At 36.7% G+C, this 21,627-nt stretch overlaps 1 protein-coding gene across 3 annotated transcripts in view; it reads right to left on the reverse strand.

The window, feature by feature from the left end:
* WAC (WW domain containing adaptor with coiled-coil) overlaps positions 1 to 21,627 on the reverse strand; it is a 60,993-nt gene that overhangs the window by 13,364 nt on the left and 26,002 nt on the right. For all 3 annotated transcript variants that reach the window (XM_021290033.2, XM_005504191.4, XM_065050658.1), the window contains 6 exons: positions 21,067 to 21,182; positions 20,462 to 20,574; positions 18,728 to 19,036; positions 8,736 to 8,981; positions 6,619 to 6,741; positions 5,519 to 5,667 (listed from right to left, as the gene is read on the reverse strand). In XM_021290033.2, coding sequence (XP_021145708.1) covers positions 5,519 to 5,667; positions 6,619 to 6,741; positions 8,736 to 8,981; positions 18,728 to 19,036; positions 20,462 to 20,574; positions 21,067 to 21,182 — 1,056 coding nt within the window. The remainder of the gene's footprint in view (positions 1 to 5,518; positions 5,668 to 6,618; positions 6,742 to 8,735; positions 8,982 to 18,727; positions 19,037 to 20,461; positions 20,575 to 21,066; positions 21,183 to 21,627) is intronic.

The raw sequence follows: 21,627 nt of genomic DNA on the forward strand, positions 1-21,627 counted from the left end.
GTGCTTTTTTAAAAAATCATTTCTAGTTCCACAACTGTGACAGATAACTGTTTTAACTAAAATACAAAGAGTACTTAACAGGTATAACAGAAGCAAATTTAGATCCATATGACTTGTCAGAACATTGCAAGTTTATTAGGTAAAACAGTTCAACCCAATTTCATTTTTGATCATCTCTACTTGAAAATACATTACACAGTATCAAAAGCAGAATTACGTCATAGTCATATCAGAAATGAAAAAAAAATCTGAAGCATATTTATCAGTCTGCTATTCCCTCCTTTTAACTGTTCTCTCAGCTCTAAATCAATGTATAATGTAAAAAAAAAAGGCACCAGTAGCTTTTTGCTTTTCCTTTGCAGTACACATTCACACTAAAGACTTTAAGGCATCAGCAGTGAGATACAGTCTTTTTTTCTGTTAATTCCTGAACTATAACAGGATGAAAGGTTTAGTAATATACTAGTGCCTAAGTTACAGTAAATGGAGTTTAAGATGAGTTTTTTTGTCCCATACTCTGCATACCTCTGTCCCTTTTAAAGTACATACAAGAGAGAAAAGAGTTCCAAAATTTATCCTCCATTCTAGAAAATCAAGCTAACAATTCAAAGAAAGAAGAAGGAAAGAAAAATGGTTTCTAGGGATCCATACAGACAAAAACCATAAATCAGGCAGCCTGTCTGGCATTTGCTGACATCAAACTGGTGTCAATTACTAACTAGTTGTCATCTGAACCTCCAGAAATTCTCAGTTTCAGAAACAGACTCCAGTGAAACAAACCACAGACGGCAAGTCAGACAGTATCTGCTCAAGTAAGTCAAGACATAACTTCATTTATTTAAATACACAGGAAATCTTTATGCAATCTCAAACCTACATATATGTCTACGAGGAAAAGCCACCTTCAAAAATTATCATCAAAAGCCAAAAAAAGTCTGAAAAGTACATGAAAAGGTCATGGTTCTGAAAATATAAAGCAAGATCACTGTAGGATCACTCAGTGTGTTGAAATCAACAGAATTATACAGTTAAGGGGGCGAAATAGTAGCAGCTCAAATTGATTTATGAAAAGACTACCTACATATCTTTATGAAATATATGACATCAAGAACTTTGTTATTAATGCCTGAGTTTTGCTCATCTTGGGAGCAGATATAACCATCAAGGCTGTTCAAACAGAAGTAACAATTTCAAAAGGAAAGTTTATCAGAGATAATACAATCACCTTTGGATCTGAACTAGAAACTAACCAGCTCCTTGGCTGGTAAAAATAAAACCAAAAATGGATTATAAAGAAGAACTGAGATTTGTTACCTAAATGAGCCACAAAAACTCCTAACTATTCCCTGTTTTCCAAGTGTTTCAAAGACTGTAAGTGTACTACAAACAGAAAAATAACAAGGGCTAAATCTAAAAAACAAATTCATAAGCAGCATTCTCACTGGGCTTGACAGGTCTGTGTAATATGCTTTACACAGTTATTTTGCAGAAATTCCCAACAGTTTCTGATCATACAACACAGGCACAGCTAAACAGCAAAATGCGATGCCTCGGATGCCAGAGTCTGTACCACCTGAGCTGCCACGTGTGTGCAGCACATCTCCAGGCACACCTACCAGCACAGGCACATTCCTGCAGTCCCATGTAACAGGCTTGACTGCGCGATGGCACCACACTGTTCCCAGAGCCAGCCAAGGACCTCCGCACCTGGCACTGGCTCTGCTCACAGGGTGCCAGTTCAGCTTTGTCTGTGCCTGCTGCACAGAGGCAGCCAAAACCAACCAGCCTGTGCTCTGAAACCAAACGTGTCCTGGCACAGCACCACACCTGGATTGTGCATAATCTACCTCATACTCTTAGAACTGGATAAACTAACCTGACTGACATATCCAAAGGAGTACTAAAACAGACAAGCTCACACTGGAACTATCACCACTTAAATTCTCATCTCAATCCCATCTTACAGAATTGTATTATGTAAATAGATGAACTATCAAGCAAGTTCTTTCCCTGATGAACTGGAAAGGTATCTGCTGCTGAACCAGAATTTGTTACTTCTGGGACTAACGCACAAACAATTTATGTTTATATTTAAACAGCCCTTTTAGCACCAGATTTGAGAAACACCTAAAAAAATATAAAACAAAACAAAATCCTGCTGTCAAGCATTACTATTAATTCTGTTTAGCTGCTCTGTGAAGCTACTCAAGGTACCTAGAAAAGAGAAAGCATTTATGGTTATGATATCCTAGTGTAGTAAGAGTTATAACTTCCTCACAGAGGGATGAGAGTAAAAACGTGCCAATGTATATAATAATTCACAAAACTCCATCAGGACTAATAAAACAGTATTCTGAAGCAAAGACATTATAGCTTAGAATGTGTAACTCAGAAATTTACTACGCTTAACACTTTGATTGCAATCCTATTATATGTGTTTGAAAAATAAGCCACGTGCAATCTCACCTCACTGTCATGCCATTTTAAGGAAAAATGGGTTAAAATATAGTCATTTCAAAATGTGTCACACTATGTTCATCAAAATATAGATATCATCACTTTCGGAAAAACTTCTGTATTTGTATAAATAAAACACACCCTGTTTCGAAAATTACAGAGGTGACACCCTGCACACCAAGTCTCTAACTATGGGTAATCACAAAGCCCTGCATGTAAGTGGAGATTCTCATATAAAATACAGCATAAACCAATGAACACTTTTTTGGTTGTTCTTTTTGGAGGAGTGGCAACCTTGCTCTAGTTACAACTTACACTGAACTCAAACCAACTCTTCCCAAACCTGCATTTAGCCTTGAAGTTTTTTGCTTCTACTGAAAAACTGAGGGAAGGCTTATGTGTTCAAAAGCATATTCAATTATACAGACAAGACAGACTGGCCCTACTTTCCCCATGTGCCCAGCAGTGGTGAGGCTGCACCCTGAATCCTGTGTTCAGTTTTGGGTCCCTCACTATGGGAGAGACACTGAGGTGCTGGATGGAGTCCAGAGGAGGGTGATGAAGCTGCTGAGGGACCTGGAGCACAAGAGTGATGAGGAGCGGCTGAGGGGACTGGGGCTGTTCAGCCTGGAGAAAAGGAGGCTGAGGAGAGACCTTATCAATGTCTACAACTACCTGAACGGAGGTTGTAGCATGGAGGGTGTTGGTTTTTATCTCAAGTAACAAGTGACAGGATGAGAGGAAATGGCCTCAAGTTGTGCCAGGGGAGATTTAGATTGGGTATCAGGAAAAATTTATTTGCAGAAACAGTTGTGAAGCACCATCCCTGGAGGTGTTCAGAAGACATATAGATGAGGCTTTTAGGGATATGGTTTAGTGCTAGCATTAGGTATGGTTGGACTCGATGATCTTAAGGGTCTCTTCCAATCAAAATTATTCTACAATTCTATTTCAGTACCTGGCTTGCCTTCACTTTCTCTTAAGGCATAGTTTACTATCACACCACCTACCTCACAGGTATAATGCTGGCCTTTATACTGAGTGAAATGCAGTGGGTTTGTCTGCACAGTTCTAGGAAAACATCTCTAGCAGGATGATGAATATTAAGAATAAGATTATAAAGCAAGGATAAATGTCTGGGGTGGAGGGGAAGCAAGGGCAGGGGGAAATCCTGCAGAGCTGCCCTTCATTCAAGTTTTCTTTCAAAAAACAAACTAGATAAAGAAGATCCCAAAGGATAAAGCTTTTCCAGTGTTTTTAATGTAGCTGATAATCAGAACTTTATTTATAAAGTAGATCCAGATCTCTGGGTTGTGGAGACCAGAACAGATCAGCTTCCAGTTACTGCCAGTAAACAAGAAGATTCTCTTTCATATTCTAGGATTTTAAAGTGTCAGACATCTCCCTTCTTGGTTAAAGTTTGTTGTTTGATAATTTTATTACTTGTCACTTAGCTAAGGGATGTGACCACATAGATTCAGGATGCACTCCAAGGGCAGAAACAAAGACAACAAGCAGGATTAGTATACACATGAGGTTTTCACAATTCACAGTACCATTGTCAATCACAGCAAACTGGGAGAATCACTTGGTTTTCTTCGTACTCATGAAAAAAATACAAATGTAAGAAAAGTATGCATTTAGACTAGAATGAGGAATGCAGTCTGTCCTCCTGAAGATAAAAGCATTTCTTAAAGGCCTTAAGACAGAAGAGGCTATCTTCCAAGCAGAAAATTGAAAGAAAGATACCTCAGTTAGCTAAGCAAGGTGGGGGACAGCAGGGATTTTACCAAAAAAAAAAAGACTGATCTCACCCCAAAGTCTAGAGCCATGCTTTTTACACTGATAAGATACTACATACACTGAGCAACATACTGACAGAACGGGTTAAAATCTGAGGGTCTCAAACTTCAAAGAAACATCTGTACAATGAAGAGACAGGGCAAGCTCCCACTGCATGAAAACAGCAAACCTCTAGGAGAGGTCTAAATCCTCTTCAGATTTCCATTTTTCACAGCCAGAACACTGTAAATTGCTATTTTTTTTTTAAACTTGCCTAAAAGGCACAAGTGTTATGACCTGCAGCTCTACCTATCACTACAAAACTATCTCAAACGTAAAAGTTACTTTCCACCAGAGGGTGTAAATCAATAGCCCTGCCTTCAGTCCCCTTTAGTAACAAAATTCTCTGTCATAACAGGTCCTTTAACCCATTTCCTCCCTTGCTCTACAGCATGTATCACAAGTCTTTAAACAAGGAAAAAGAACAATCCTTAAGGGGAAGTTCATCTTGAGTGCCTCTAGTTAGACCTACTGTCCCCACCTGTACACAGCAAAACACTATCTCTGATCTGCTGGACAGAGCAGGTAGATAAGACAGATAATCACAGCTTCAACCGTATTTATTCCTCAATATCACTGCTTGTAGGATATGGAATACTGAGCTCAGATCCCACAGAAGACCTTTTTCCTACTTTCCTACTATATTTTCATCCTTAGGAAGAACCACAGGGGCTTATTTGTTAGCTTCAATTCATGTTTCCTAGTCACTGATCCAATTAAGGAATTCTGAATGAATGAGAGTGAGGAGATGGGAAGGGAAAGGGACATAATGCTACTGACCTTGTAAACACATAGAATACTTCTAAGTCAAATTTGAGACTACATCAAGTCAACTTCCCCAAGAATTTCCCATTCTAAAAATCTTTCATGGGCTGAAGTCTAGAGAACTGCATGAGCTGCTGCCTTTGGAGTCAGTTTTTGTTTCCATTTAAGTATGTTAAACTACTGATCTCTTGGTAATATCTCTAGACAGCATCTGAAGCGAGCACAAAATTTTCTTCAAAAACAGAGAAGTGTACTAGAATTCCATGTTAGAGCAGTACTGCAAAAATACAGCCAAGTAGTTGCTTCCAGTTGCTTCTGTTTCTACTGGGCAAGATAACATACATATTTTCTGATCCCGTAAATAACTACTAGCACACGGATGTATGGCAGCAATATGTAACATTACCTGTAGTGGTTTCTTACTACAATGTGGCATAAATCAAAAGGAGCTTACCTTTTGTTGCGATGATACCGGTGGCGTAGTCATCAAAGGTTTAAGTGGAACGGTGTTAGTCTGAGGCGTGCTTATTCTTGGAGATACATATGATCTTGGTGATGAGGCGTCGGATGTTAAAGACATTGGGGACTGATTAGATGGCTGAGCTGTAAAGAAAAACAAAAGATTGTTTTTAATAAAACCATATCCTATCTTAAATGTGACTTAGGTTTTGTTTTGGTACTTTGGAGTATGCTGCATTAGGTAACATACAAAACACATTCACCTTGAGACAGTTGGAAGGTGAACAACTGGAACAATCAAATGTTCATCAACAATCCTAGCTAAAGAATTCTGTTTTCCCCAAACCCTCCTCTTCTAAAACTTAAAGGGGAGGAGAGAGAAGCAGCTATTATGCAATGCTTTTTACATTAAGAGACTATATTAGTTTCATTTGCAATTCCTATTTTAGAGCACTCAACTCAATTTAACTGAAAGAATGCATGAACAGTTTATCTAGAAACCCATTCTAGGCATCTATCAAGTCTCCCACTCATGTTTTAATTACTGGCTAAAAATTAGCATTGTACTGCTTACCTACTCAATAACATAACTGCATTTATGGTTTTGGTTTCCAGTTTTATTAAGTTACAGACCATAATGTATTGAAGACACCTGAAGGACTATCTTGCCTGGAAGCTGAAAAATACTGTTTACAGAATAGGACAAAAAAAGCCCCCACCAGATAAACTAAATTTCTTTTAAGAAGAGTCACAGTAGCACAGTATTACAGGACAAGTGCTCAACCAATGAAGAGTTGTGGTTTATACTGAACATTAAAAGACATCTAATAAAGGTTCAGAACAAACTCAAAATGTCTCACACGTTTCAGAAAGAAACTACCAAAAGGTGAGACAGAGAAGCACATTTACTTAGTTGAGTGTCAGCTTCCTGTTTCCCAAGTAACAATTCCTTACCCTATCTTTGGAAAAAGAAGTCATTCGACATCCTCCACACCAGATGTCCAAACACACGGCAAGACACAGCTTTCAATTGTATCAGCCTTTATAAAATGCAACGTAACCATTTTACGTAAGTGAAAAGGAGACTCTGAATACCTTGCGTAGACAGTTGTGCAGCTTGAGAAATTAGGGAAGTGATATTGAAAGCAGATGGTCCAGCAGTAAGAATTTTATGGAGTATAGACTGCAGAGAGGCTTGTGTCACAGCTGCTGTTAGAACTAAAAACAAACATTCTTTTTTACTGACAACTGAACATCACTTTAAACTGTTCAAACTGGCTAAATACATTTAAGCCACATTTTCTTTCTCGTTTTGTTCCCTTATCCACAATAGACCAAAGTGCTACTTGAACCACTTTTCAATTACTTAAATTCAAATCATGAATGCTTGGCATGTCTAACCAAGTCCTTTATTTAGTAGTTTTATCTTTGAGATATACACTAAAAATTCTTTTAGAAAATAGCTTTAGGTCTTCAGCTTGACCTTATGGATTCATACTAATTCTTGTAAACAGAAGGAGAATATTTGTTCAATTTTTTATTGCAGCAAGCAGAATGTGTAGGGTTTCTTTAAATAACAATATTTTTTTTAAAAAAAAGCAAAAAAAGCAGCATCACTTTAACTCACTAAAAGAGATAGGGGGGAAGGGGTGAAGACTTCAAGGGAAAAGATGTTTCAAGTTAAAAATCCAGACACTCAGTGTTTCTTCTTAAAAAAAAAAACCCACAACAAAACCACCTTATTTGTTCTGGGTTTAGCTGTCCCATCTCTCCTCCTCTAGTTAAAAAACTTAATAATTTTCAACCAGTCATTTTAAAACTGCACTATGCAGGAAGAACATCTTACAGTATGAGCAGATGAGACCCAGCTTCTGAACTCAGCTTTTTAAAAAGGTCTCTGGGCGCTGAGAGATATTTCCTGAACATACACTGCCCATGCCCAAGTTTGAAAAAACTGACTCACCAGCACAAACACAGACTAACTGCATCGTGTGCACAGCGAGGGCCGTCCTGCTGTGCAAGGTGAAGTCACTCTGCCACCAGAACACTACTAAACACACTTGTTCCGAGACAGTCCCAGCTGCTGCTCAGACATGGCAAAAGAAAATGACTGTGAACTTCAATTGGCAGCTTTCTAATAAAATACAATTGGAGTTTTCATGGGAACTTTCATTCTTTTAACCATGATACTCCTACTTTTGTAGTTCAACCTAGTGCACTAGTTTTAAAAGCTTCTCCCTGCACAGAAAAAAAACAACAACAATAACCTACTCATCTATTAGTATCCAATGAAGCCATAATATTTGCCAATTAAAAGGAAGTCAATTGACAGCTTTTCCTTTTAAATAATCATACCGTACAAAATAGTACAATTTTAAATAATTTTACTATTTTGATTTTCATGGTTTGCACTTTTAAAATGTTAATTAACTCTGGGCATGTAAATGTTTTTCTTCTTATTTAAATCAGTGATCAGTGCACAAGAAGCCCAAAGCAGCAAACAAAAATTCCCACAACATTTGCTTCATCAGTAACCTGCCACATTCAGACACATTAGATAAAATTACATTCAAAGCGCATCAACTCTACCTATTCTTACAGCAAATGGCACTATAGCTAGTTCTAAAATTTCTTCTAATAAACTAGACCAATGGGGCAAAAATCTAAGGGATACACTGATTTTGCACACAAAATTTATCTTGCTAGCAAAATTACTGATATGCTGTCTTTATTCAGAGAGGCTAACATGTTCTGCTAAAAAAAAGAAGTTGATAGGCAACAATATTTAAAGAATCCCTAGAAGTTTCAGTATTTGCAAACACATGATTAGAACAGCAGCACAAACTACACAAAACAACACTGCACAAAACAAAAGAACAAAAAGCTCTAACTAAATTTTGGACAACAGATGAATGCTGATACAGCAATTAAGTCACCAGTCTCAACTAGACCACTCACATACATCAGCATTTATTAGCCTGACAACTTTAAATGTTACTCGGCTGATTTTAAAAGGTTTAACAGGAAAAAAAAACAAACAAAAAACAAAGAACCACACCACCAAAAACCCCAAACAAATAAAAACACTTTATCTAGGGATTCATTTATTAACTTCTCATTTAAAGTAAGGCTTGAATTTACTACAGCTTAGTATCCAGTACTATAATAATGTGTGTAAATAAGAGATTACACCAACTTTAAAGAATCCTTACCTTCATTGATTTTGGATATATCTACGCTAGAATTATTAAGCTGCAAGGTGGCTTGCAGAGCAGGCAGCAGCTGTCGAAGGAGATTTGGGTCCTGAAGTAACGGAGGAATTGGTGATTGCGGGACAGGTGAGACAGGAACTGTAGGAGCAGATGAAGCAGGCGCAGAAGCTGGATTCAGTCCAGAAGCAGAAGATGTAGAAGGAGTTGTGCAAGAATGGGATACAGACTTGTCCACAGACGCAGACTCTGAACAGAAGACAGACAGTAATTTTCATTTTCCCCAATATAACCTGACAACCTCTCACTAGTACAATATTCATATTAAATTCAGAAGATCAAATGCTTAACTACCTTTATAAGGAAATAAAAGCATTAATATAACAAAAATGGAAGATATTTGATATCTAGTGTAATTTACACTATTGGACTGAAAGCTGCCAGTATTACAAACTGATTTTTTTTTCCCAAAACATTTAGGACAAATGTAGGTCAAAAATTCCTCGGTGATTTTTTTCTTTTACTGTGCATATACTCGTAACTTGTGTTTTCACTCAGAAGCCTAATCTTTCTTCCGAAAATATACTACAAACAAAAACCTTACAGCCCATGGACTTTACAGATAGGCTAATATATCAAATTTGATGGGAGAGTATAAGCCATGCTTCATTTACTCAGAAAAGAGCCTACAAGAAGCTACAAAATAAACACCAAGTCTATCATCCACAACCCAGCTACATTGCTCAGGATTCAGACAGGCTAATGAGCTGCACTAGAAATGTAAAACAAGAGCTGTTAATATCCCCACTGTAGACTAGAAAAACATCTAAAAACGTATCTGCCCATAATCCATCTCAAACTTGTCAGCTTCTCCTGAAACATCAAGACCTATGCCCTTTATTTATTAATCTCATTTTAGCAACTATCAACACTTATTATCAACAGAAATGCTTAGGACTTAAATTCAATTATATTGTATGGCATTTTTTCCTAATTAATTTGAGTTATTTAATTAATTTTAAATTTGACTTCTGGTTAACATGATAGTTTCTCCTCCATTCCAGTATTGTGAGAAACTCCTGCACTGAAATTATTTCCACTTAATACAGGTGTACCATCAGTCACCTCAAATATCCTTCCTTTAGGAAGCCTGGACCACCATATTTCAATTTTAGTTTCCCCTTCTCTCATTCCTGTTAAACCCCATCAGAGATCCTGGCCCCAAATTCAGTCAAGACTAATATCTCTATGGCACCAAACAGCTTGGACGAAGAGTGGGAAGATGGACATGGATCCAAGATCTCACCCAGGATGTTTGCCTACAATATCAAAGACCTGGATTTTAAATTCACCTCAAACTGGGCACAGAATGTCAACATGGATATTCCACATTTCAGGCAAAAATCCAAATGAAAGCTAAAATAACTAGCTGGGAAATTATTTTACTCCAAAGGTGTTTGTTGGGGAGGGGGGCAGGGGGTGGTGGTGTTTGGTTTTGCTTTGTGGGCTTGTTCTGGTTTTGTTGTTGGGTTTTAGGTGTTTTGTGTGTGTTTGTTTTTCTCTCTCCCTCAGAGAGATGGTCAAGGTACGAAGAAGCTGACTTTTAGGAAAAAAGAAAAATGAAGAGGTCTTGTGGGGTTTTTGTTTTTGTTTGTTTTTTAATGTAAGAATAATAAAAATGTTACAAAATCTCAAAAAGCTTTTGTTTTGTGACAGCCTTAATTGCAACTTTTAAGACTAATTGGAGAAAAACCCTAAAAAATAATTACTTAAGTATCAATACATAAACCAAATCAGATTAGAAATCTCAGTGAGAAGAAAGGGGAATTTTGCTTCCATGCAGTTACCGTAGAAATAGTTCACCACAGGTCACAAATACTCCAAAGAAACTTTTCCAGTCAAGCAGTTGAGAAATTTAAACCAGAAAAAAAAAGGTAAAGAATCCAAATTTGACAGCTTGCAAGGCTGTAACAGCAATATTTTGGTGTTTCAGGCAAACTTCTAAAAAAGAGGCAGCCTTATCTAGTCACAAGCTCCTCAGGACAAGGGGTTTGCTTTCAATGTATCTGTAAAGTGACCTGGTCATTTGGCCAGGAGCTTTCATAAGAAAAACTTATGGAGGAACAGGAAGCGTTAAAGACTGAAGACAGAAAAAAAGCAGTTAGAAATTATTTTTTATGGTTTTCAGTAACATGTGACTAGGACAGCAGATTAGTTATTAGCCCCCTTAAAACAATGTCACTAGTACAAGTCTTTGTTATAGAAGTGTTACACACAAAATCTTACACTATGATGTTCAGAGTAAACTTATTAAGACAACTGCAGGTCAGACATGAAACAAACAAGAATCTTATCATACTAAACAAAAACATGCAAAGTTTAAACTGAACTTGGATCTGTCACAGTCCGAATAAGGAAAACAAGATACACTGGCAGACAAAAGCAAGGGAATTAAGCACACTGAGGCGTGTTAATACTTCTATGTACAAGTCTCCTACCCTGTGGTTTTGAGAACCTTACAACAACTCTCAAACAAACTCAACAAAACATCCTCATTTAAAAACAAATAAAACAGAAAACAACCAAACAAACCAACAAAAAAACCTATGCAACTGCCAGTAATAATTTTGAAACATATTTAATATAGTCAGGCTTGTCTTCACAGTTAGATTGAGTTATTTTAAGTAAAGAAGCAACACATTACTATATTATTAATGTACTTCAGCAATACCTGAGCTTCAAACCACACCAAAACAGCTGGAAGCAGTTTTGAACACAAAATAAACTGAATCAAAGGCAAACTTGAGCTAACAAAGCAGTGAAGACACACCATAGGACTACTTGTGGGTATTTGCTCTTTTCTTGAATAAAATGAGTCAAAATATGTTACACAAAACCATTGAATTCCAAGAGGTAAGAGTAGGTTAGTTTGGGGGACTTCCTCTGCTATAAAAATGCAAACTGAATTACATCAACACAACACAGTCCAATTATCTTAGATCATATGGAGACACTATTCTGTAGATGTATTACTGCAGGTATTTTAAGTGTACGTTAAAATATATCTGTGAAAGATATTTCTTGTACATTCACCCAGACTGAACACCTAGAGAAAACAATGTGAGAAAAGGATGGTGTCTAACGCTAACATTTTGATCTTTTCAGATGGTTAATTTTACAAAACAAACAGTCCGAAGGTTGTGAAAGAATACATCTCTGTGATCATGACAATCTACATGTACACCATGACTGCTATTTAACATCACAGAGGATGTAGAATACAATGAATGCTCAGACCATTACTGCACTTCACAAATTAAACGACTTAAGCTATTAATAGTGAAATAAAGGGTATAAACCTGTTTCTGCTAAAAAAATATGCAAAAATTATTTGTGGAAATACAAGTATTTCTTGTTTGCATTAAATAGCCTGAATGGATATTTTCTTCTCTATAAAGGGAAACTTTTTTGTAAGGAAAACATACTAAAAAATATAGACTGCAGATCTGTTTAATCACAACTTTCATTACCTTAACTTAAACCAACCATGATGTCCAGACTAGACATTTGATTTCACAGAAATAAATCAAAGAAATACTGCTGATAAAACAAAGTCTCTAAATACTACATATCCATTCTTGTATAATCTAATTGCAAAGGTTTAAAACTGGTTTAATTTATGATGCTATACAGAACTTGCAAGTTTCACCCTTAAAGTTAAGGCAAGTAGTCAAAACTCCTGAAGATTAAATGTTTTTCACAAAAATCCTCAGGTATCACTCCCTGGGGTGTGAGCATTTCTCCTGCATTTTCCCACAAACAGCAGCAGAAACTTCTCACTCCCTCCTTTTCTTCCCTCATTCCCTTCCTCTGATCATCTTTGAGAGATTGCTTCATTGTATGTTTTGCCACACAGTTTACTTTTCAACACTGAAAAGCCATTTCCTAGTTTCTGACACATTTACTAGGATTTAAAAAAAATACAGTCTTGTAGTTCTTAAATGCATTTGAAGCCTCAGCCATCATGAAACACAGCCGAAATGCACTCAGCATACTGAGAAAAGGCAAATACCTTTACAAACCTACGTCCTTTAGTTTTACAACTGATACACTGGTCTTGACACCTGTTTCAACAACAAGTTCATGTTCATCAACAAGCAATCCACAGTATTATTGTAAAATAAGGCTTTGGATTACACAGCAGTTATTCATAAACCTAATGTGAACCATCAATGAGACTAATTCTGGAACATACAACTGGAATTTTACAAACAGAAAACAGAAATTTGGTCTATGTCTTAAAGAAAATATGAACTATGCTGCAAGGCCAGTAGAAGTCTTAAACAATGACTGAAGTTGCCTGCTATAGAACACAGCAACTCTGCAGCCTCCTCACTGTCAACACCGATTTCCATACAATTGCTATGAATATGGTTCATCAACCTCACATAAAATTTCAGCTATTATCATGAAAGTCCCAAGGAAAACTTTCTAAATAATAGCAAAAAATTAAACCCCAAAGCAGAACAGAGCCTGCCGTGACCGTCTGAACTGCTGAAAATTGTGTTAATTAAAATTTACGTTTTAACTCTTCCTCTGAATAAATAAAAAATAGATTATTTTCTAAATTATTTTAGTGATGTTAAAAAAAAGTTTCCACTTCTGAAGCTTTTAAAAAACTTTTAAAAAAATAATCCATTCACTTTGTTGCAACAATATGAAAATACAGTATACTTGTATACTTCCTGACAACCACATCACCAAGCTTAGATGCAGCCTACATTCAGAACTACAATATATAACTAACCGAGTTTCTGGACTGTCAACTTTAATCATATGGGGAAGAAAAAAGAGCAAGAAATAAAGTCATCCAAAAAAAACCCTAATTAGATGGCAAAGTAAAACAAGTAGATGTGGAGATTAAATTAATGTGAAGAAATGTTAGTTGTTTTTAAATTAAAATGGAGCAGGAACAAACCTCTTTATCATGAAAATTTTTGAAGACCACAATGATTAGGAAAGAGCTTTCTCTGCTGGAGTGTGACCTGCGATCACATCTTTCGGACAAACAGGAGATAAGTCAAGTTATCAGGCAGTATTCTCTATGACAAGCGCCTGCACAGCACAGGTGTGTCTTTGCAGGAGGTTTTTCAAAGAGGTATCTGAAGTAAAGTGGAGGCTGCTGCTTGCCCCAGAAACATGATGTCAGAATGGAAACATTACACTGTATATTTCCAAGTAGTGTGAATTTTAATAATAAGGCCAAGTAATCCTTTCAGAAAAAATATCACAGCAGTTGTGCCGTAACATTCTTCAGTTACAACCCAGATACAAGAAGGCAAATGCTTAGCTCCTCAGAGTCCGAGGCAGTGTATTAAAATGCTGCTGAATCTCACTGTCGTCAACCTCTGCCCCTTATTATAAGAACTTTTGCTCTGAATGTCATTCTGGAAGGCGGTTCTCAGCCTATTTATGTTACAGTTAAAGTTATTCACACCAGGTCTAATGCAGAAGGGGTGAAAAACTAAGTCTTTGGACCGTTCAGCTGCTCTCAACAAAGAGCACTCGACACCAACACTCCTGCTCGGCTGTTGTGCCTCAGTGGCTCCATTCTACCTGCTGGAGTTCCTGGAGTTTTTGTTGCCAGTACCTCCTTGCTCCCTTCTCACCCATGGTGTGCCAAGTTATTCAGGCATGTCAGTGTGACAGAGAAGTGAGTGGGGAAGAAAGAAACAAAAAGAGGTAATGCATTTTTTGTGCAATAACTTCCTTTACAGTCCTCCTCCTCACAATAACATACTTGTACTTCATATACAACAAGTAGCTTTAAAATACTCCTATATATAGCTTGCTCTTATTCTTCCACATATAGGGACAGCTGATTTATTTCAACAAAGATTTTTTTAAATTACATGGAAATTACCCACTACCATTGACTGGATAATTCCCAAATGTGACCCTCTGAGTGTTCCAATAGCTTTTATTACTGATGTAATTTTTATGCCATTTAAACCAATGCATTCAAACTCCCTCAGATTCAACACTACAATATTACCCAAACACTCTATTGAGAGCCTAAGCCAGCAGTCATGCACCTGTGCTCTCACACTCTGCTCTCTGTGGGAAGAAAACTGCATTACAAAATTTTCAGAAATCCAATGCCTTGTTGCCCCATAAACCTCACCTCTGCTATACCGATTAAACAACTACCACCTAGAACCACTAACTGAACCGTTTGATTTACTGCTGATGATTAAGAATCATAACACATTCATCTGTGCTGAAGTACCTTAAGTGTACAACCCACCAACCAAGTTCTCTATGTTAGTGAGTCACAATTACCTTTTTAGATAGTTCAGTTCTGATCCACTAAGGACTTGAAACCACATCAATATATATAAAAATTTAAAAGCAATGCATTTTCTAAACACATTTGGCCAAATGAAACCATGGCAATAACAGTGACTGGGTTCTCAAATAAACTAAAATTGTCCTAAATACAAAAAAGCTCATTTGGATTACTTCAGTCTTAAAACTGCATTTTCATATTTTATCTCTGCTGCCAAAACAGATGTAACATCAATGTGTAGCAAACAAGTATAAAATACTGGAAGAAACCTCTAACAGTCTTGATAGTGTCATTTTTTTTCTAGCTACTGTATCAATTGTGTAATATACTTAAAACTGCAAAACTCAGCCAAAGAGGATGCAACAATACCAGAAGCAATGTTAATAACTGACTGCTATGGACTAGCAAGTGTTACAAGTAAGAAAACCACAGGGTGAGAAAAGGATGAGGAAAAAGCTCAGTTGTCACTGACCAACCACTTTAATCCGCCAGCACCAGGGTCACAACCCACCCAGAGGTGCACTGCCCAGCTTGCTGACTTTTGTCAGGAAAATTTCAAGTATTACTGCACTAGAAAGAGAAGTGCTGCCTGATGGGGCTTGGAGGAAAGGTGTGAGAAGAAGTATCCTACAGACAGACACACTGTTAAGATACAGACAATACAACATTTCATTCAGTAACTGAATTAAAAGTAGGAAAATGTGATGTGCCCTACAGATAAAGCAGCCAAACAAGTAGGAAAAGCAACCCCACACTTTACCTGCATAAAGCACTCACAGTGAGCACAAACAGAAGCAGCAGATTCTGACTGGAACATTCAAACCAAAGGGTAGAGGTCAAATAGTTCCCCAGGAACTCTCCACTACTGCCAGCCATTGAGGGCAGAGGACTATCGCTAACAGCTGAGCTAGAGTTCAGCCAGGGATTTTATTCAATCTCCTTGCGGGCCTACAACATACCCCTGCAGCAAAAGAGATTGAGCTGAAAAAAGTGGTGTCGTTGGTTTTTGTGTTTTTTTCTTGTTTCTTTTTCACAACTATTACTGCATTAAGAAATACACGCTAAGAACAGAACTGTTAACACAGTGGTACATATATGCTGGCATAAGGCTGCCAGCAACACATTGACAAGAAGCAAGAACTCATTTAGGCAAGGACTACTGCACATACTATTCAGTCATTTGGACCAAGCTATTTTTATAAGCAAAAAATACAGCTTTACCTCCTATTACAGAGAGGGATGGCACAGCTGGTGAACAGAAAAAGATCAAAGGCTGTTTCCTTTACTAGTTTAAAAATAACCCCCTCAAATTATTTCCCAATTTTACAAAGATACTTTTAGAAGATTGTCTGAACTGAGTGTCTCAGGACAATGTTGGGTTTTGTTCTATCTTTTTTTTTCCCATTTTATATAACAGCTACAAACCAATACTTTTAAACACTGCATACCTATAGTACTACAGGTTCAGTCACATCTGGAAAAATGAGTAACAGAAGTAAACTATCCAACAACATCCCAATATACAGCATTGCCTCCTCCCTTCTTTTAAATTTAAACACATAAAATGCTACAGAAATTACACTGGTCAAATTTCTTACCTAAAAAAAAAAAAAAAAAAAAAAAAAAAAAAAAGCCCATTCACAAAAAAAATGGTGAGACTACTGAATATACTCTTTGAATGATCTCTTATGATACAAGCGGCACTGAATTTTTCTGTTTCTGTTAGAAAAGAGGTATCCAAGCAACATGTGAAAAGTCACATATTCTGGAATAAGTACTTCAAGCCTAACATTCTATTCTAATTATTCAATTACTTACTAACTTTCTGTAATTAATCTTGTCTGAAAGCTCAGGAAGTATTGTATTTGCTTTCAATGAAGTGCCATGAAACACATCAATGGGGCAAGAGTATTATAGAGGATCTATCCATTTAACCCATATGATCTTTAAAAACCTACACAAGAACAGAGAAATTAACTGGTTATTTAATATGGAACCATCCATAGTAACATAGACTCTACAGTAAGATTTACGGTGTCAAGACCACCCTGTGTGATCATTTTCACTATTCAGACCCAATTGTGTGCTCTCAAATGAACGTCTTACATAAGAAATACCGGAACTCCCTGCCAACATTTGTAGCAGTTGTCACAATGGGAAATTCCTTCAATTGCAGCAAGATTCAGTTGCTCAATTTAAGTGCAAGCAACTAATAAAGGTATGCAGTAAAGCAGGGAAAGAATATATCCAGTCTGAAGTTGGATCACACACCAAACAGGAATAAAGAACATGCCAGAACTAAGTAATAATAAGGGGTTACTTGGAGGATATTTTAAAGTTAATAATGAAAATAGAGAAGACAGGCTAAAGGAGAGAACACAGGACATGGGTGTTTTGCAATGTCGTGTTTAAAATGCATCAAACTGCAATCAAGACATGGAGGCTGAACTGAAGCAGGTAACTACAGTATTCAGTTTAAGAACCACAAAAGGGGACACTTCTTGCTTTACTGTATTGAACAGAAATTCTTCATATGCACGATTTTCATGCTGTAGTATTTACCAATGTATGGTATTTTGGATATTTTGGATGGCCAAGTGCACTTAGCTCTGTGTAACAGTTGGAATTCTGTGATAAAGAAAAGTGGAAGGCAGGAAAGCAAACACAGAGTATAAGACCAATGACAGATTCAAGTCTTTTTGGTCTTCTTTTTAGCACTGCATTCCTCTTCTGTAATTAGACAGACTTGGAAATATCAACAGGGCAACAAGCGATCTTTCAAAAAAGAATTCAGTGTCATACTAATTAATCAATATTTTAATTAAAAGCAGACATGTTGATCAAAAATTACTTTTTCCCCCTCCAACAGCCCCCAAATTAGAATTTTCTTGTACAAATTTATCTCTAAGAACTTGACTATATCAAAGTATCACACTGCCACTAATAACACACATCTCCATTCTCACCATCTTCTTTTCTTCCCCAATAATGAAGTAAATCCAATTAAAATACAGACTTTTGAAGGTCCCAAACAATGCACAGCGAAGTCCTGATTTCACTTGATGACTAAATTTTTCTGCTACATAGTGTACAGCAACACAAACTTTCAGCAGCTTCGGAACTAAAGATCAGTATGTCAAGACACAGATCAAAAAAGTAGCTGTCACAGACATGAAGAAATCTCTGTTGCGTTCTGTAAGCATTGCACTTGTGCTTATTGAAAAGTTTGACACTGGCATTCCAAACAGTAACAGCAGTTCATAAAATATAATGGTCCAAAATGACTTTCAAATGGTCTAACTACACCTCTGTTAAGAACTCAAATAATGGCAAAGATCCAAAACAACATGAGGGAGGACAAAAACTAAAGTATGTCCTAGTAAAATATATCTTTCAAATTATCATTTAAAATTACAATTTGCAGAAAAAGCCATAAATGGCAAATATTGTGGTGTCAATTTGAAGTTGTGTAAGATACAGAAAAAAGGATTTAAAGGGAAATAAACACATCAAAACAGTAACTGGGTTCTAAACACACACAATAAACACAAAAATATCTTTGAATTCTAGAACTAACATACTTTGAACAAGCAACACAAATGCAATGCATCGCCTTAAATACTAGAAGAAATTTCATTAGACATACCTTTTCTCTCTGTTTTCTGTGCAGGGATGGAAGATGTGGATGTAGGCAGTTTTGATAAAGTAGATGCTCCATTAGCATCAAAGGTTTTCTTTGGCTGGTGATCAGATTGTAGAGAAAATGGACTAGGAGGAACAGTGCTTGGGGTAGCAGTTGGATGAACCACTGGTTTGATGGGATGCTGTACTGGAGTAGAACTACTGTGAGTCTCTGCTCTTGGCAGTCTGTAGTCTCTGTCATTGTGCCTGCTTGTCTGAGATAAAATATTCTGTGGGAGCATATTACTGGCGTCACTGGAATGCTTGTCTTCCACTTTATTCAGGATTCCCCAAGTAACGTTGCAATAAGAAAGAAAGATCAAATTAGAAACTGGTCTAAGATTGTAGTGACCTTGATTAATACAGCTGCACATCAACAACTAGAACTGATTGAACTTATCATTAAAAAAAAAAGACTCAAGTAGATCAGCATCAAAAGAGGCAAAATTTAATTTTACTCACTGACAAAACGCATTTTCTCTGACCTTCGCTTGATTTAGAGTTCCAGTTAAGCAGTGTGTTTTGATGAAAGGCTGCTTTATAACAAGTGTTACAGTCAAGTTAACTTTTGAAGTCTCCTAAAAAATCTAAATCAAAATCTATTATTTCCATCTTACACTTAGTGTGAAGAGATTAATTTGTGCCATTTTTCTTTTGTTCATTGAAAATCCTGAACATCCAAGTATAATTTAATAGTTTCAAGTTCTAGTCTTCAAAGAATTCCACTTCAAGTCACTTAAGTACTACTACAAAGAATTTACTTTCAATTGAGTTAATTCAAGACGACTATATTAAATGAGTGACTAATCTGCATTTGTCACACAGACATTAAACTATGTTACACAGAGAACATACCAAGCAAATATAATTATTTTAATAAAATCCTAGATTTTCACCTGTCACAAACCAAATAATTACTGCAATATGCCTTTCTGCTGTCTTTTTGCAGCATACACAGTGTTTTAGCATATGCAGTCTGTTTCAACACACAAGCGCCAGCCCTTTATACGTCTTTGCCTTGTCAAGTCCCAAGTAACTTATGGGGGAAGGTTAATACTTAGGATTTTACTTTTAAACCACCATGAGAACTATGCTACAAATTCACCCAAACTACACCATCACACAGAAAGAATCTCACAGTATAACCATCTCCCAGAAAACCTTAACAAATATTTAAAAAAAAAACATTCCAGGTAATAGTAATTCATAGTCTAGGAAAGCCTTTGCTAAGAGAATTAGCATGGCAAAAGTACACTTTCAATAACATACATAAGTCTCTGAAAATGCTGATATCATCATCCACTAAATGTGAAATCAAGGTTTTAGAAGAGATTTCTGCATCTCTGTTTTTAAGCTTAGAATACAAAATTGACAGGTCTCAATGATCATAACAGTCCAACTATACCATAAACCATGCAAGTTGTTTCAATAACTACTTATAAAGGAAAATTAGGCAGGAAAAGCTCCAAAAAGGATCAGTACCATGAGAAGCATTAAGCAAGCGTTGTACCATTAAAGGCTCAAAGTTATTTTAAGAAACAACATTTGGGAGAGCTGTCTGTGCTATTCACTTTGGCCTTTTTATAGAAAAAGGTGAGAAAAACAGCTAAGGAAAGAGGGTTTTTTTTTTTTCAAGTTTGGAAAAGAAAACAGTAATGCAAATAAGGCAAGAATATATTATTGTAAAGAAACCACATACTTCCACTGGCAAACCCACTGGCAGCTGCTGCCTGCATCACCTCTCTTCTGTAATCCCTGTCTTTCGGAAAACTGTTAACTGACATTTTGCTTGCTTCTTTTTGTCTCTGCTCTCTAAAGAAAAGAAAACATACGTTAAGTAAGAACTTACACCATCTAATAATGTAACACTTTCCACAGGCAAAGTTAGATGAGATGAATTACACTATTCTAAGTGCTTTCTGCTACAGATGGGGTAGGCAAACTCCAGCTACTGCTTCCTTATACCAGTGCTTGTCAAAGCCCCCAGTACAACTGTTCAGTTAACGCTGAAAAAACAAAACAAAACCAAACAAGCAAACCCGTCACCCCACAAAACAAGACACACACATACACAAAACAAAAAACACACCACACACAACAACAAACCAACCATACTTCCCCCTTGCCCCAGCTTTGGATCATCAAGGGATATAACAAGTGCTGAAGGTCATGCTATGGGTAAGAACACAGTAGTCTTGGACCACAATCTTTTATAGCAGTAATCTGTTAGATAAGCTCAACTGCTCTTAAATGAGCTTAAGAATATTTGGTCTTTATACAATGAAAACAGGCACACACATATACCTTTCCAGCCACTCTTTTGGTTTTTCCCATTGTGAAACTTCTGTTCTGCAGTTGTAGTAGTACTTTTTGCCTGAAGAGCTGATGTGTTCAGACCAATCATCCGCAGAATCATAAGCCTTTAAAATACAAACAGTGTTGGACAAAAGACTACTTGAGAGTTTGAGTACACAAATTTAAAAGCTTCTATCACCTTTAAAACTACATGGCATCCTCACTCATATCCACCCATATCACTGCTTTCCATTTACACCATCTCTAAACGCATGTTTCATTTTGACAGTTTAATGATGTGACCACTATGTTCCTGCTGCATTCTGCAACAGTTTCCTCTGTTTTATTCCCATCAACCCTGAAACAAAATCTGATGCTATGTTTAGTGGGATACAGTAATATCGATATTGATAACATTAGTTTTTTGCACCCTAAAAGTTCCTCAAAAATAATTCATTAGCTTTTCAAAATTTCTCTATAATTCACAAATTTATCTGTTCTGTTTTCAGCTAAATTTTTAACAAACACCATCCTAACTACTAAAATTTGTATAAAGTGACTAAAATTCAC

Source organism: Columba livia, chromosome 2, assembly GCF_036013475.1.
Source record: "Columba livia isolate bColLiv1 breed racing homer chromosome 2, bColLiv1.pat.W.v2, whole genome shotgun sequence".
NCBI lineage: Eukaryota > Metazoa > Chordata > Aves > Columbiformes > Columbidae > Columba > Columba livia.